Below are 15489 nucleotides of genomic sequence, written 5' to 3'. Positions count from 1 at the left end.
GCGTGTGTGTGTGCGCGCGTGCGTGCACTTTAAGCATTTATCAGAAGGCACCAGATGACAAGCTAATCGGAGTGCAGGGGGAGGCGGGGCTCCGTGTGTGGCACCAGCCTGTGGGAAGTCCAGGACAGGGGAGGATGGGGCAGCCCTTAGTGTCCGACTCAGATGTCGCCACGCACAGAAGACACAAAGCAGTTTACGTCCTCAGAATGGAAAACGAAAAACTGCTTAGAGAGCTTCCCAAACAGGCGCCCTCTCCCTCGTTGTGGTCCAGCCACTTGAGAACTGTCTTTCAGAATAGAAAATCGAAGTAATTTCTGTGACAGTCCAGCAGGCCGCTGTCACGGGGCTCGCCAGAGGCCTTCTGATTTTAGCGATTTCATTGACTAGTGGCTGAGAGGTGATGGAGATAAAGGCATATTTAGCCGGAAACTATCTTCTGTCCTCAGGACAAGGCTTTCTTCTCAAAGCAGTGATAAATTCTGTCTCGAAGCCCAGCGCGGGAGGTATGGAGATGATGCTGCAGGCAGAGCATCTTCTGGAGATTTGCAGTTCAGGCTCACCCGCTTTCAGGGCTGGAAAAAGAATCCTGGTTTGGCTAAGGAGACTGAGCAGTGTGAGTTCCGCAGGCGAGAAACTGCACGTGTGCAAAGGTCTGCACACGCGGTCACGGTCGTGATGTTTCTCAAACAAGCTAGATGGCCACTGAGGTTTGGAATCAGCCTCCGCCATGCTGTCCCCCGTCTCTCGCCAAAGCAAAGGTCAGCAAACCTTCCAGGGTGGTGGCCGGAGAAGGTCCCGGGCCTGCTGGCTCTTGGATTTGTGTCTTGTCCCTGTTGTCCGCTTCTGATTTCTAGTCATCCAGAGAGACGTCTCCGAAACAAACATCAGACCACAAGGGACATCCTGGTCGGGAAGTCACTCTGGGAACGAGCAGGAAGAACCCAACGTTAAACCACACACTAGTTAAAGAAACCCAACCCAACACGACAGGTGGTTCTGTGGGCAGAGTCCACACCTGCTAGGACATTTCCTTAGGCCTGTGACTACAGCCCCTAAGCCTCAGTTGGTGCCGAAGCCAGCGTACATCTGGGGAACTTAGTTCTGTGGCCACGGAGTAACTTCTTGCCCCTCCGGGGATAACTACGGTGTGACGGCCCCACAGCAGCCCGTGAATGGTGTGCCACGAACCCGACGTCACCTGACAGTCCCTTCCCTACCACAGGGCTCTGGTCATTGCATTTTTCTACTTAAAGAACAATGAAAAACATTTAATTCTTTTGGAGAGAGAGGTAATTGTGCCAGAACCTTCTTCCGGTCATGTTCTCTCCCCATACTGCTCACCAAAGAAAATGTGCAGCTTGGAATCAGGAAAACAAAGTGGGGGGCGGGCAGGGTAATGAGGGGACGGAAGCGCTGGTGCTGGGCGTGGCCCCCGGGCGCGGAGGCACCTGCAACCCACAGCGCACAGCTGCAATGGTCCCCCGGTGTGCCCGAGGTCAGGAGCTCACGCGGGGAGGCCGAGGGGTGGAGTGGGCTGCTCTTGGCATTTAGAGAGAAGGCGGTAAAGTCTACAGAAGGCCACTTACGCGAGAGACAATTAACTGTTCAGGGACCAAAAGATTTCCCTTACGTATCCAGGGCACGGTCCGCAGTTTCCACTCAGTATAATGTCAGAGGAGGGAAGTAGCGAGCTGTCCTTCGAAAAGGGATGTGGATTCTTTGGGGAATATGATGCGCGTGTCCCCCGAGGGGCTGGGGATGGGAGGGACGCCCACAGGGGCATGCGCAGAACGTTCTGCACCTGCACGCAGGCCTCTGCGCCCCCCTAAAGGCCTGCGGCGGAGATGGCCTAGGACGCTACATGCTTCTTAAAGCTCGTCGACCATGGCGCGACGCTCTCCACCTGCACACCTGCGACGTCTGCCTTGTCCGGCTCCCCGGGGCCCCTGCGTACTGACCCCGCTCATCCTCGGATAGAGGGTGGAGGGAAACCAGCCTGGCGCCCGCGGTCCCCGAAGCGGGCCGCCAGCCCCCTGCATCCGCCCCACGGGGGACGGGGGCGCCACCCCTGGACGCGACCCCGCGCCGCCGTCTCACCGGCTTCTTGGCGGGCTCCTTCTTTCTCCTCTTCTCCGAGGTGCCGTGGACGGACAGGTCGCGGCCGCGATAGGACGGGCCGCGGCTCAGCTCCAGCTCGCTGTAGGGCGGCAGCGCGTCCTCGGGCTCGTCCCCGTCGTCGTCGCCCCGCGTCGCGCGCGCCCGGTAGGTGGTCGGCGGCGACCAGGCGTAGTAGGAGGCGGCGCGCCGCGCCGGGGTCTCCAGGCTGCCGCCGCGGCCGGGGTGCTCGGGGTGCTCGCAGGCGGGCGGCCGGCTCACCAGCCGGGGTAGCGGCGCGTCCTCGGGGGCCCAGGCGCGCTCGGCGTCGGCCGGGGACTCACGGCTGCGGCTCCGCGCCCCGAAATAGCGCTCGGGCGAGTAGCCCTCGGGCGGGTAGCCCTCGGGGGGCCCGTCGGCGAAGAGGCCCGCGCGCGCCCGCGGCTCCGCGCGCTCGAAGCGGCCCCCGGCCCGGGTGTCCAGGCTGCCGTCCCCCCGGCGGGCCCGCGGGCCGTACGAGTCTGCGAAGGCCGCCAGCTCGTCCATGGACACGGCCGGCACGCCCGTGGCGAAGCTCTTCCGCGACAGCATCTCGGACTTGGAGCGCTGCTGGCTGCGGGACAAGGGACACGGGTCAGGCGGCGGCGAGGGGCCAGAGACCTGGCCGGAGCGGGCGCGGCGCTGCGCTCGTCGCTTGTCGCGGTAGCGTTGCCCACAGGGAAGGGAAGGCTACGTGACCTCGTGGGTTTGTGCTAAGGGTCCAAATGCGGTTGTGAGGATAACAACACTTGGTGATCCCTAGGGGCCTGAATATGCGTGGCGCCTTCTGATCGTTCTGTGACTTGCAGTTGACAGCCGCGTGTCACTGCTCACACCCTGGAACCGCCCCCGCCCCCACTCAGGGGACTTGCAGTCCCCACGGCTGTGGCCCCAGCCTGCCCCCAGGGGAGGCTGGGTGGGCTCCTGCCAGGACTGACTGCCACTCTCCTTGGGCAGCGGGCTGTCGCCTTCGGCATCCTCCCTTTCACACGATGACTGATCAAAAGTGACAGAGATGATGGGCGGGATATTTTAGAGGCTACAGGATAAAATACGTGCGAAAGGCAGGGAAATGCTTCAAAGTTCATTCAGGGGTCTAGAGTCCCCGTCCCGGAGGGCCTCACTGATGACTTCTGCACGCGGCGTCACGGTAAATGTGGGAAGGGATGTCCAGTAGCCATAGGAAGAGGGACGGGACGTGGCAGGGGAATGGCAGAGAGACGCAGCACGGTGAGCACAGCCTCAGGTCCGCCCTGCCTCCCGCCCCCGGCCCCCCGCCCAGCACCAGAAGGCGCTGCCACCTTCACCTGTGCCGGAGGCTCTCCCGGTCCTCTCTGTTATACTCCATGGCCGAGGGCCCCCGGCTCGGCCCACTGCTGCCTCCCATGACACCTGACCAGTAGTCAGCGTTGCTCTCCAAGTCCCCGGACACAGGGAACTGATGGCTTCGCATCTGGTGGTGAGACTGGCGGAAGCTGCCGCCCTCCTCGTGCAGGGAGCTCAGTTCTGAGACGGTGGTGTTATCTGCGGGGACAAAACCAGGCCCGACAGAGCTTTCTACATGTTCGACGGCGTGAGGACTCTGGCGATGGTGAGAGCCCTGGCCCGGCGCCTCTAGGAAGCCCCGCCTGAGGGCCCCGGTCCTGTGTGTGTGTGTGTGTGTGTGTGTGTGTGTGTGTGTGTGTGGTAAGGTATACAGGCGCTGCTTGCTCACAAGCGGGGACCAGCCCTGGCTAGAAGCGCACTCGCCTACAGAAGGTGGCAGGCGTCCCGGACCTCGGCCTCTCAGAGGCTGTCTCCTCGTACATCACTGTCCCCGTTCAGATGTCGCTCTTGTGTAATTCTGAGATGAGTTGTGACGGTTAAGCCAAAAGGGGCAAAAGGGAGAGAAGCCGCAGATACAGGCTCTCCCCACTGCTGGCAGGTCCCCGGAGGGGGCCATCAGTGCCACCCCACGCTGCAGAGGCATCCCGGCCTGTCTCCGCAGCACGGCGTCCACGGGGCCGGGGGCATGTGCACACCCAGCGTTCATCCATCACCCCCCTTCTGGAAGCTCATCTAGGAACCGGGACTGTCCTCCTCGAATGGCACCAAGTCCACTTCCAGGGCCCAGGAAGACCTCTTCCTCTTCTCAAAGAGCATCCCGGTGTAGGTGGCCATGGAAACCAGGAAGCGGTTTGGAGCGGTGGGGAGAAAATGGGACTGCCTGTGCGTGCGGCCTGCGGGCCTCCACCGCGGTACTCCCCCAGCCCCATGATGTCAATGGGGGGCCTGGTCGCACCTAGCTCATTCCCTGAGGTGGTCTGGCTAGCTTCCTGCAAAAGCACTGTGAACAAGGACCAGAATTACAATCTGGAAAGAGGAAAAAAAACCCTATTTATTTATAGAACTTTGAGATGGAATGGATTGAATTTCATTTTACTTTAAAGAATAAATCTAGCGAATTTATTTGTAACGTAACTCAAGCCATTCGTTTTCTAAAATCCTTTGTTTCGAATTTCAAAACATTATCAAAATCAGCATTTACAATGTGTAAGGTCTGGCTTTGGGGTGAGAGGTGAGCCAAGCTGGTATGTGGGAGGCGCACGTGTGGGCCCGGGGTCCCCTCCACTTCTTCCTCGGAGGGGCAGAGCATTCTTCCCGGTGGGAGGTCCCCCCTGCCCCCCACGGCATGAGCACAGCCTCCTGTCCCTTCTTATCGGGACACAGTGCTGACCAGGAATGCCATTCAGTTTGGCCATGCAATCACTTGGTTTTGAGTTATAATTTAATTTTAAAATCTTTCTTCCTCCTAAGGAGAAGGGACTAGTTAGCGCCTATTTTAGCTCAGCTACTCTTGATTAGTATAATCCAGAACCTTCCTTTTTTCGTGATCCAGTGAATTCCAGTCTCCTGGGGACTATACGGAAGAGAACTGTAAAGTGCGTCACGTGCGACTGCTGTCTCTAGTCCAGTGTGACTGCTGAAAATCCCAGCTTTGGCTCAGAACTTTCCTTAAACTTCAGAGAACAATGCGGATTTGTCATTCCCCCAGATAGTGAGGGCCGTCTCTGCTCCCCCGTTCACACGATGGGCTGTCCACACTGTCTGCTCCTCTGAAATTTCTGCCACATATAACGTGAGCATCAACCTCCCCTGCTTCGAAGACACCTGACACCATAATTCCAGGACAGGATGGTACAGGACAGGGCAGGCAAACCTGGGCTGTAAGGGGCCACGCAGGAAGTGTTTCAGGCTTTGCAAGCCATGCTGTAGTGATTGTCCGACTGTCAGCGTAGCATGGGAGGAGTCACAGACAACACATACTTGGATTGGCGTGGCTGTGCTCTAGTGACATTTGCGTCCCCGCACGGGGATTCCAGACTACAAGCTCAGTCTCGAGGGGCAAGGCGAGGGCGGGCCACACTGGCGAGCCGGCTCACGGGCCTGGCTCGGTCCTCACAGACTCTGTCACTCCCGTGCTGTGACCTGAAGCCGTGAGACCCACACGCCCATGACGAGGTCTTCAAGACTGTCCCGCGTCCGTGGTCCACCCCAGGGCTTGCTTTGCTCTTCGGCAAGAGACCCTCTCCGGGTCACGTGAACTACGTTCCCGCTTCATCTCCGTGCCGTTGCTGTGATGTCCGCCAGCAGGCTCCAGGAGATCCGGGTTCCAGTTCCGGCGTCGGCACCAAGTCTGGGCTCTGGCGACTTCCCTGTCCTCTGGGAAATGAGGGGCGGGGCCTCGGCGACCTCAGTCTCTCCCAGATCCAGCACACGACGATCCTGAGAGCTGGAGGCTGTGGTCTCGGAGCAGAAACTGCCCCGCAGCCACAGAGCCATCCACGGTTTGCCCCAAACTCTCTTGTGTGAAGAGCACAGCACAGGAGTCAGGAGCGGGGTCCTCGTCTGAGTCTGTCACTTCGACCCTCTGGCCTCTGTGTTCTCAGCTTATACTGCAGAGGTTGACGTAGGCCACCTCCCTGTCCCCTTGGACGCTCAGATCCCACTGCCTCGTGACCGGCCAGCCCCCAGAGGCCACCTCGATCCAGGTGGACAGGCGACGTCACCTAACCCAGGACCCCTCCTCTATGTTTAAGCTCAGTTTCTACCTTTTTCTCCGAGCTGTGAGAGTCACAGATTCGCTCCACAGGCCCCTTCTCCTCAGTCGCCTACTGTCTCCGTCTCTGTCCCCTTCCAGAGATCCACGGCAACACCGTGACAACTAGCTCGTCAAGTGCACTGACATCTGCATTCCTCACATTCCAATCTGGAGCCCGTCTTTTTATAGTCCCTGCGGTGGGAGGATGATGCGGTGGATGCAGCCCAGACAGGATGGATTTAGAACTGCAAACTGGGGGACTCTGCTGGCCTTCGTCTGAGTCTGGGACGGCTTCCCCAGCGAGTCCATCGCATCTCTCGCTGGTGCCAGGGCGAGGGTCAGAGAGAGAAATGCGGTGAGCTCGCGCCCACGCCCGCGGCACCCTCTGCTAGCGAGCCCGTCCACGTGGGACCTGCCCCGTGCTGCCTCTCCCAAGGGATGGTCATTTAGAATGCGTCCCAAAGAGTCAGCTGCAAAGTCTCCGAGGGCTGTGCGGCCCTGCCATCTTACAGACTCGGTAATCGAAAAGTTCTCTTGACAAGTGGGGCGGCCTCTCTGCTGGCACCCTTTCTCTGCTGCTGGGCTTCTCAGAGGGACGGAGGCTTCTTTCTTTCTTTCTTTCTTTTTTTATGAGATTCAACTGGCAGATTTGTTCTTCCGCTTTCACGGAGGTCTCCACGCAGCAAGTCGCCAGCTGCACCGTCGTTCAATGCTAGGGACTTTCACGTCGGAAAACACTGATACCTGAACTTCCACGTTAAGTATATTTTCCAGGGGGTAGTGAGGAAAGACCGTTTTAATAAAACATCCCCAAACCCAGGATCGCACAGCCCCAGCGACACCGACCGCCATGGAGAGCCCCGCCATAAACGAGGTCCATGATTGCTCTGCTCATCACGACTGAAGTCCCTTTTCCCGCCCCCTGCATGCTGGAAACTACGTCCTTCCTTCTACCCCTGCTGGTTCTGACCCTGAAAGCCAAGGGCTGCCCAAGTTTGGTCACCCCCAAGCTATGAACTTGAGCTATGAACTCCCGCGCGATGCACAGATCACATAGAACCAACAGATGCTCACATCTGCCTCTCATTCTCCTGGCCGGGTCGAACTGAGCCAGCTCCTTCTCGACATAGTACAGGACCTTCATGGAGTCTCTCTCTTTATCAGCTTGGATCCGGTAACCTTTGCGAACTGTCGAAAGAAGGACAAGGTGGTGAGCCGAAAGCATTAGCAGACGGAGGCCTCCGTCCATTTTACCAGGCGGCAAACATGGTTCCCACTTATGACAGCTGTTGTTGAAATCGCCCGGAAACAGCCATCTATGTTTATACATGTGGAACCAACCACGCCTCTATCTGATGGTGCCGCTCGAAAGGAGGACCCGGCGGGCCAACAACAGGGTCCTGTTACAGTGTATTTTTAGCCATTTTTAACCTCTGCTTCCCATCTCCCCACCGCCTACGGCCCCCCTTCAAGCTCATCCTCTCGAAGCTCAGGGGAGTATATTCACACTGGAGAAAAAGCCACCTTCTAGACCGAGGATCATTCTGCAGCCCGAGGATCACACCTTCCCTTGGTGGGAGCACATGTGACTTTAAAACAGACACCTGAACGTCAGGGACCTTGACGAAGGTGGCCTGAAAGCCTCTGGTTGCCTGGGAGATGGTGCACAGACGCCGTCACTGAGTGGTGCCTGAGGGCTCACGTCAGATGATGGGCTGTCTGTGCATCAGTGCGAAATAAGACGCAAAATACCCGGACTATGCATTACGGCCTCGTTTTCTTCCTTCAGCATTTTCCTTTGAGGAAAAGGAAAGGAAATGTCGTGTTTTAGACACGAGTAATTCAACCTGCTGCTGTGCGGTCACAAGCAGGTGTTATATTCAGGGCTTGATAAAAAACAGAACTGAAGCACAAGGGACGGTACCGTCTCCTACATTCCCATCACTCGCATCGTCAGGGACAGAGGGGGTTTACGCCCCGCGTCACCTAAGTATCGGTGTGGTCCAGTGCCGGCTCCAAGGGGAGGTCTGATGGTCACAGATAAGACAAAGCGGAAAGAGGAGAGAAGGGAGGGAGCGAGTGGGCAGGGGCAGCACAGTAATGGCAACGGACGACATTTATCGGGCGCTGAAAATGTGCGAGGCACTGTGCTAAGTGCATTGCGCGGCCAGTTGTCCTCACGGTCACTAAAGGTGGTGCTTCGAGCCACATTTTACACTTGAGCAGACTTTGGCTCGGAGGGTGTCAGAACTTGCTCAGGGACACCCCAAGGGACCACAGGCCTAAGCTCGCCGGGCATCTTGCAGTCTGGGGGCACAGGTAGGACGGACAGACAGATGAGGGGGACCAGAGGGACAGTCTGCAGGTGGCCATGGTGCTGCTGTCTCAGGCACAGTCCTTGCTTCAGTCCCTTCAGGACTTCTCAGTGGGGTGGCGATGGACGGATGAAAGCCACCCGGCCCCAGCGCTCTGTCCCCACAGTGGGGCCGAGAACACAGAGAAGCCACACGGCTACACCTGCCTCCCCGGTCACATCGCCTGTGTCATCCTAGCTGCAGACACAGCCCCCCGCCACCCCAAGTAAGCTATGGATGTGCAAGATTAAAATCCAGTATTCCGCAGGACCCTAATCGGCCCTGGCCCCGGAGGCTGGGGGTACGCCCACCGGCCACGTGCAGGCACCCCGGTTTTCTAAGATGGGAGCGCGCCAGGCAGTCCGCAGTCAGCTCACATTGCAGAGCACCTAAAAAACGTTCGCGAGTCTCAGAGCATGCTTGTTAGTGACCGCTCCTCCCAGGGGTTAAGTCCCTAACCCTCTGCAGAAGCAGCTGGTAGCAGAAACGAGTCTGTCAAGCTACACACACTCCCGCCTCTGCAGCGGCATTCAGAGAGGAGTACAGACAGTTCAGTTAAAACGCAGTTTACCCCACGGAGCTGCTGTGTCTGCTCTGCGGCTGGGAAGTGGGGAACTGGGCTTCCCATAGGCGCGCCCCCGGGTTGTCGCAGGACCGCAGATGGACGGCAACCTCTCTAGGATTCTGTTTTCCCATCTGTAAAATGCCGCCGATACTTCCCACCCTTTAAATAATCTCTTAAAGACAGACAGACAGTGGAGAGCAAATCAGGGGAGACCTCTGAGTTCTTTGTAACTACTGGGGCGGCGTGAATGTCCCGTCATCTAAAAGGCTTTCTTGGATTCTCGTAGCCGGAGAAGTGCTGTCTCTTCTCTTTCTGTCTCGCTCCTAATGTATAGATCGTTGAGTCTGAACTTTTACTACGGCCCTCAATATCTTCCAGTCTGTTTCCAGTTACTCGTATAAATGTGTGATCTTCCCAAAGACTCTTGAGGGGCGGGAATCCTTGTTGCTCTGGTGAAAAACCCAAGACCATGCTTTACGCATAGTAGGTGCCTAGTAAGTGTTGAGCTGAATCGCTGCCGGCCTGGGGGGAGGGGGGTTAAGTATTTCTTTGGAAAGAGACGTTCAGTAGAGTCTCCCTCTCTGGACTATGCACTTCCTGAGGACGAAGACCAGTTCTCTCTGTTCATCTCTGCACCCCAGCACCTAGCACAGAGCCCGGCACATTGCAGACGCTCAAAACATGCGTTTGTATGAGTGAGTGAATGAGCGAATGAGTGAATGAATGAAAAGGAAATCAGGAACAGAAATTATATTACAAGGGATTACAAAGTAAGGCAGAAGAGGCCATGTGGGTGGCTTGCTGGAGAATCCTGACCAGGAAGGAGAAGGCTTGAATGCTCCCGTGAGGGAACCATCAAGCTCTGCGTAAGTTTCGCTATTACTATTGATGAGTATTTTTTAAGTAGAGAAAACCAGCACGTTTTTAGGCTTTAGGGACGGGGCCTGCTCTACCTGCAGCCGAGACTTTGTCTAGTTGTTCTGCATGTGTGAAGCGCTGTTATGGTGAACAGCCAGGAGGAAATACTGAGATGAGGGGGTGGGCGCTGCTGTACGGAACAGCATCAGCGTGCCAAGCTGTCCCTTGGTGGCGAGAGATGACCGCCCCCACGAACAGCAGCTGGAAACCTCTCGGTTAATTGCAACTGAAGCTTAGATTGTGTTGTGTCATTATAACAAATCTTGCTCCTCGTTATGAGACAGATTTCATTACGTATGCATAGGTTATGTCCTGAAAAGTTACAGTAACTATGGAAAGCCTCAGTCGAAGATGGTACTGTTGCCTTTCGCTGTGGGCATCATAAAGAGACTCCACTGTGCCAGATGCTTTCGACTTTGGCTTCTCGTTCACACCAGCCCATGACTTGAGAAATCTAAGTCCCTGTCATTTGGCAGAGAGGACAGAGGGGAAGCACTGATCTCTAGACTTCGGCGGCATCGTCCGTTTGGTTCCAGTAGCTAAAAAGCTAGGCCAGTCTCCCTTGAAAAGCTGTCAGGGCTTTCTTAATCGTAAGCTCTAAGTGTGATCGTGTGGGACACTACTAATTCTCTCATCCTGGCAGGATCCGGCCGGGTCCCCTACGTGCTCAGGAGCGTATAAAACACCAGAAAACCCTTGTCGGTCCCTCCAAGCAGATGGGACTTTCCCTTCTCCGAGCCTGCATCAGAGAACAGCCTCATCAAATCCCGCTTTGCCATTTCTTACTCATTTTATATCTCTGTTCACAAGCCCCCAGCCAACCACTCTGCTAGACCATAAATGCCTTGAGGGAAAATTAATAAGCATTCATTAAATTTCTCTTGATTTGAAATTAAACAGAATGGTGTCTGGTTGATTTTTAGCTGTGATTTGTCTGAAGATCAGAGAGCTCTGATGTGTGGTGATATTTTAATGAGAAATGCCTTAGACCGTTGGCCAAAGTCCAGCAGTTTTTAGAAAATGACTCTTTCCCCGTCAGTGACATTTTGGTTTAGAGTGGATGGGTGGTTCGTTTCTCTTTTCAAGTCCAGTCTAGTCCAGGTCCTTTGGTGGGTATGAGTCTTCAAATGTCTTCTCTTCTAATGTATTAGCCGGGCACACTTTGGTTTTACTGGAGAGAGAATATCAGGATATTCGTTTTGATGGCAGACTATAATTTAAAAAAAATTCTCATCGTTAAAAGATTTGAGCTAATACTTTTGACTCATTAAGGCTTGACTATTGTTTCAGTTAATTTCCCCTGTACGGCCAAATGCAACTTATAAAACTTGCAAAAGATGTCTCTACGGTAGATGCCCATGAATATAGGCTTGTTCTCCACGTCCTCGCTTAATGAGCTAAGTAAGGCTGTTTATGGATGATGGGACAGCTGCCAGATTCCGCCCCCAGGGTGACGGCAGCTCAGCTGTGGGAGAGGTGACGCTTAAAATCTGCATGTTCTCTGTATGCACACAGTAGGCATATATAGAGACACGCATCCTTATTAGTTTTGAAAAGGACGTTTCAAAACACTACTTGCCTACTCAATTCTTTTGCGAGGAAAATGAGTGGAGGCCAGGTAGATGTGAAAATAAAACGGATCGAAGCAAGGGAAGAGTAGCTGTGCAGAGAGCAGGTAGGAGACGATGCCATCGGTCTGGGTAGGAGGTGATGGCAGCAGGAGCCGGGGTGGCTGCAGTAGAGACGGAGGAACGTAAACCGATTCAAGGTTATTTTGAGCTACAATCCGCAGGAATCGGCGAGCAATTGCACGAGCGGAGTGAGGGCGAGAAAGCGCGGAGGGCGCAGTCCTGGCTTCCGGTCTGGGCTGGTAGGTGGACGGTGGTGCCAGCCACCGGAATAGGAAATGTACCAGTTGGTTTGACGTCAGCCAACAGCAGATTGCGTCACCTTCCCAGAGGTCAAGGTTGAGGTGTCGGCAGGACGTCCCCGTGGAGATGTCCAGAGGCAGCTGCACACGTGGGCGTGGGGAGCGGAGGGGAGGTCAGAGGCACCAGCACAGAGCTGATGGCTGCGGCCTGGGAGCAGGTGCTATCTCCCAGGGGGAGGATGCGGGACGCGGCGGGAGCAGCCAGTGGGTAGCAAAAGGGGCAGAGAAACGACCAAGGGCAGAGTGGGGGAAGGCAAAGCAAGACGAGCGTGTCGGGTTGGCAGGAGCTTTGAGAAGTCGAGGGAGGCGAGGACCGCGAGGAAGCTGTCAGACGGAGCGCGCAGTGAGGCCGCTCGGCCAGAGCAGCGGCAAGAGGACGCGGAGACGTGAGACATTCAAAGCTCTTTCCAGGCGTTTGGCCGGGAAGAGGCGAACAGGGGCACGGAAGCAACGCCAGGATGACCGGGGTTCTGCACGTGGCCGTCGCATCTGACGGGAGAGGTCTGAGCAGGGTTCGAAAGCCGAGAGGAAGAGGCACGAAGAGGGATGGCTGGACACGCGGGCGTTCAGGGAAGGGGAGACCTTGGTGGAGCTGCAGGGGCCGGATCCACAGCTGGGGAGCAGGGGGCCGTCTCGAGGTCTCAACCGGCTGCCGTGAAGAGGGGGAGAAGGAATCAGGGTGCCTCTTGTCTCTCTCTCCCATTTGGTGACCAGCCGGCTGGGTTCTGCGTACACAGCTCATCGAAGGTGCCTTTGCAGCTCCCCAGAGTGTTCGCGGGTGTGGTATACAGACGCCATCTGAGAAATTACCGTCGCTGGGTGATTGCCCCAAGACGAGTGTGTCGGGGGTGGCAGGAGCTTTGAGAAGTCGAGGGAGGCGAGGACCGCGAGGAAGCCGTCGGACGTCGCGCGCAGTGGCATGCCACGATGAAGCAGCCTCAACGTGCATCACGGCAAATCGGCATTTAACGCTCCCAACACGCCCTGACGAGTACTCTGCGTGGAGTGGGGGCTGCGGCCAGACGTCATCACTGATCCTGGCCGTTAAGGTGACGGGTACCGAAAGGCGCCCGGTGGGGTCACGAGGAGCCGCCTCCCGACTCGGCCGGGCCAGCCGCACCGGCATCCGTTGTATTCCTTCCCCTTTTCCTTCTGACAGAACCCCGATTTCGTTCATCTCCAAGGTGACTAGATGTTCTGGCCTAAGAGATGGGTCTTGATTCGTCCAAGCCAATGTGGCTCAGGGGTGGGCAGGGGACACAATTCCTGCCACTCAGACAGCCAGGAGAAGTCTGCCGGACGGAGGCGGGGCTTGGGGAAAAGCTTCCCCACGCCCGGGGAAAGCAGCACAGGAAGAAGCATGTCTTTTTCTGTCTCCGAAAGCAGGAACACCTGGAATGAGGGCAGTCGGCGTGGGATCGTGACACGGGATTTGCTCGGGATGACAGAGGACGATGGAGAGGACGAGGACTCTCGGTGATGCCACCTGAGCTGTTCCGTTGGCCGACCCCAGAGCCACCTAACCTTGGGATTTCTCGCTCTGTGCGATAACGAATTTTCCTATTCGTCAAGCCGCTTCTAACCACAGTCGGTCCCTGCGGCAGAACTGGAGCAGGCAGGGCCTGGACAGTGGTTGACAACAGGAGAGGACGTGTTTGCCACTCTGGGATTGTGAGTCATTTTGTTATGAGACTCACTAAATGAAAAGCAGAGGGGAAGGTTTCTGAAGGGAAGGAGGGAGAAAGACTGGAAAACGGAAGCTGCGAAGTGTGAGGCAGGCCCCACGGGCGTCCCTCCTGCCCACTCCATCCTTTGGGGGGACGGACTGTGTTGTCTTCATCACCCTAAGTCCCTGTGTCTCCTTGATCATTAATCTCTGCTTCTCAGTCTGTGACTCATTCCTGGTCTCAGACGTCAGAATTCGACTAATAGTTCCGGGGAAAGAACACAAATCCCAGTCACTCGCTGAGCAGATCCACGCCCGCGGATGAGCACCGACCGTCAGGTGGCCCAGGTCCCCGTCCCCGCCAAAGGCAGACCAGACCCTCTAGGGGAGAAAGGTCTGTCTCGCCAGCACTACTGGCTCATCCCCCATGCAGGGGTTTAAAGTCACCTCCTGAGACCACACACATACAATTCTAACCTCACTATGTGACACTTTCAAACGCCTCCAGGAAAGCGACACTTTAACACACTTGCACCCCGGTTACAAACTCATCACACCCTAAATGGGGCTGATCTCATCCAAATAAGCTCTCCTTCCCAGTGGCTTCGCTTCCGTCTGTGCCACACACCGCTGGACGACCTGGGTACACCCCGAGGCCCCCTGTCTCCTCCAGTCTTATCACTCCCTCTGTCAGAGCCTCTCGCTGGTCACCGGCTCACGTCGACGCCAGGGTCTCCATGCAGACACTCACCATCCAACCTGGACAACTTCGGTCATATTTCAGCTCAGGTGTCTGACTCCACTCTCTCCAACTAGCCACTCACCTTGTCAGCATGTCACCTCTCCACTCGGGACTCTGCCTGCAGTGGCTTTCACTGGCTGTGGCACCGAGCCCCAGACCTCCTGGTAGGGAGCAATTCGAGGCTCCACCATATTAGGGGGTCAGACAAGCTGACACCATCAGACACACGCACCGTGTTCTCCCAGCTCTGGCTCACACCCTGCTGCCTTCCTGGGGGTGCTCGGCACCCCCCACTCTGCTTTCCTGATCCTCTCATTCCTCAAGGCCCAGCTCAAATCTCACCTCTTTTCTGAAGACTTGGTAAGCACCCCAGCACCTTCGAACCCCCGCGCCATACTCTCCGGCATCTAACTGTCCTAATGCGGTCCGGCCCCTCTCCCTGGCTGGCCCACACTGCCCGTGACACAAGCCACGGCCCACACTTCTCAGTGCGCCTGGAGTACCGGTCACAGCCCCGAGCGCCAGGGAGGGATGAGAAAGCGATTTATTCACTGAATGATCGACTTTCAAGGGGCACCTCGCCTCTTTTTCGTATCGTTTTAGTTATCGAGGAGCCTGGGAAGAAAGTGCGGGCAGCTAGTTCTGTGCCCTTGGAAAGCCTGGCATGCGCTCCAGGGGCATCCAGCACACCTGGAGGGATCCCATTTCTGGAGCGATTTTCCAAAGAAGCGTCACTGAGCTAATGGCCGTCATCAGCAAGGAGCCAGAGCAGGAGGTGGGGGCGAGCACGGGCGGGGCGGTCTGGGACCACATTTACCACTGTGGCTTCCTTCAGTGGAGTCACTTGGAGCCAGGGGAGGTGGAAGCGGCTTGTCCATCAGCATGCTGGATGAGGGGGCTCCTCCCAGGGGAACAGAGGGGATGGAGTAGGGGCCGGGGACACCGGAGGCAGAGGGAGGGTACCCCGCCTTTGCTGCTTTCCCTGCTTCATACACTGTGGAGGGAGATGAAGAGCAAGAGAGATTACGTGGTCCCGCCCTCCACAACCCTCACGCCGATGTCCCTAAGGCTGCGCTCAGGGGGCTCCTGGATGTGGACAT

General features: G+C 56.6%; 2 protein-coding genes across 3 annotated transcripts in view; both read right to left on the bottom strand.

The window, feature by feature from the left end:
• Nucleotides 1–6: 6 nt before the first annotated feature.
• The window catches only part of ILDR2 (immunoglobulin like domain containing receptor 2), a 50868-nt gene continuing 35385 nt past the window's right edge, over nucleotides 7–15489 (bottom strand). For both annotated transcript variants that reach the window (XM_039881549.1, XM_039881550.1), the window contains 5 exons: nucleotides 15207–15383; nucleotides 7289–7402; nucleotides 3441–3657; nucleotides 2098–2707; nucleotides 7–920 (listed from right to left, as the gene is read on the bottom strand). In XM_039881549.1, the coding sequence (XP_039737483.1) occupies nucleotides 885–920; nucleotides 2098–2707; nucleotides 3441–3657; nucleotides 7289–7402; nucleotides 15207–15383 (1154 nt within the window). In that variant the 3' untranslated portion in view covers nucleotides 7–884. The remainder of the gene's footprint in view (nucleotides 921–2097; nucleotides 2708–3440; nucleotides 3658–7288; nucleotides 7403–15206; nucleotides 15384–15489) is intronic.
• Nucleotides 3891–15198, bottom strand: LOC120617710 (uncharacterized). Its single transcript, XM_039881554.1, has 2 exons — nucleotides 9595–15198; nucleotides 3891–6868 (listed from the first exon to the last, which is right to left on the bottom strand). Exon 1 carries the CDS (start codon nucleotides 13156–13158, stop codon nucleotides 12013–12015), a length of 1146 nt encoding a protein of 381 aa, XP_039737488.1. The 5' UTR covers nucleotides 13159–15198; the 3' UTR covers nucleotides 3891–6868; nucleotides 9595–12012.

Source organism: Pteropus medius, unplaced genomic scaffold (genome assembly GCF_902729225.1).
Source record: "Pteropus medius unplaced genomic scaffold, Ma_sr-lr_union100, whole genome shotgun sequence".
In the NCBI taxonomy this organism is placed as follows: domain Eukaryota; kingdom Metazoa; phylum Chordata; class Mammalia; order Chiroptera; family Pteropodidae; genus Pteropus; species Pteropus medius.
Note: the sequence above shows the minus strand (reverse complement) of the source record. Positions and strands in the feature narration are given on the sequence as shown.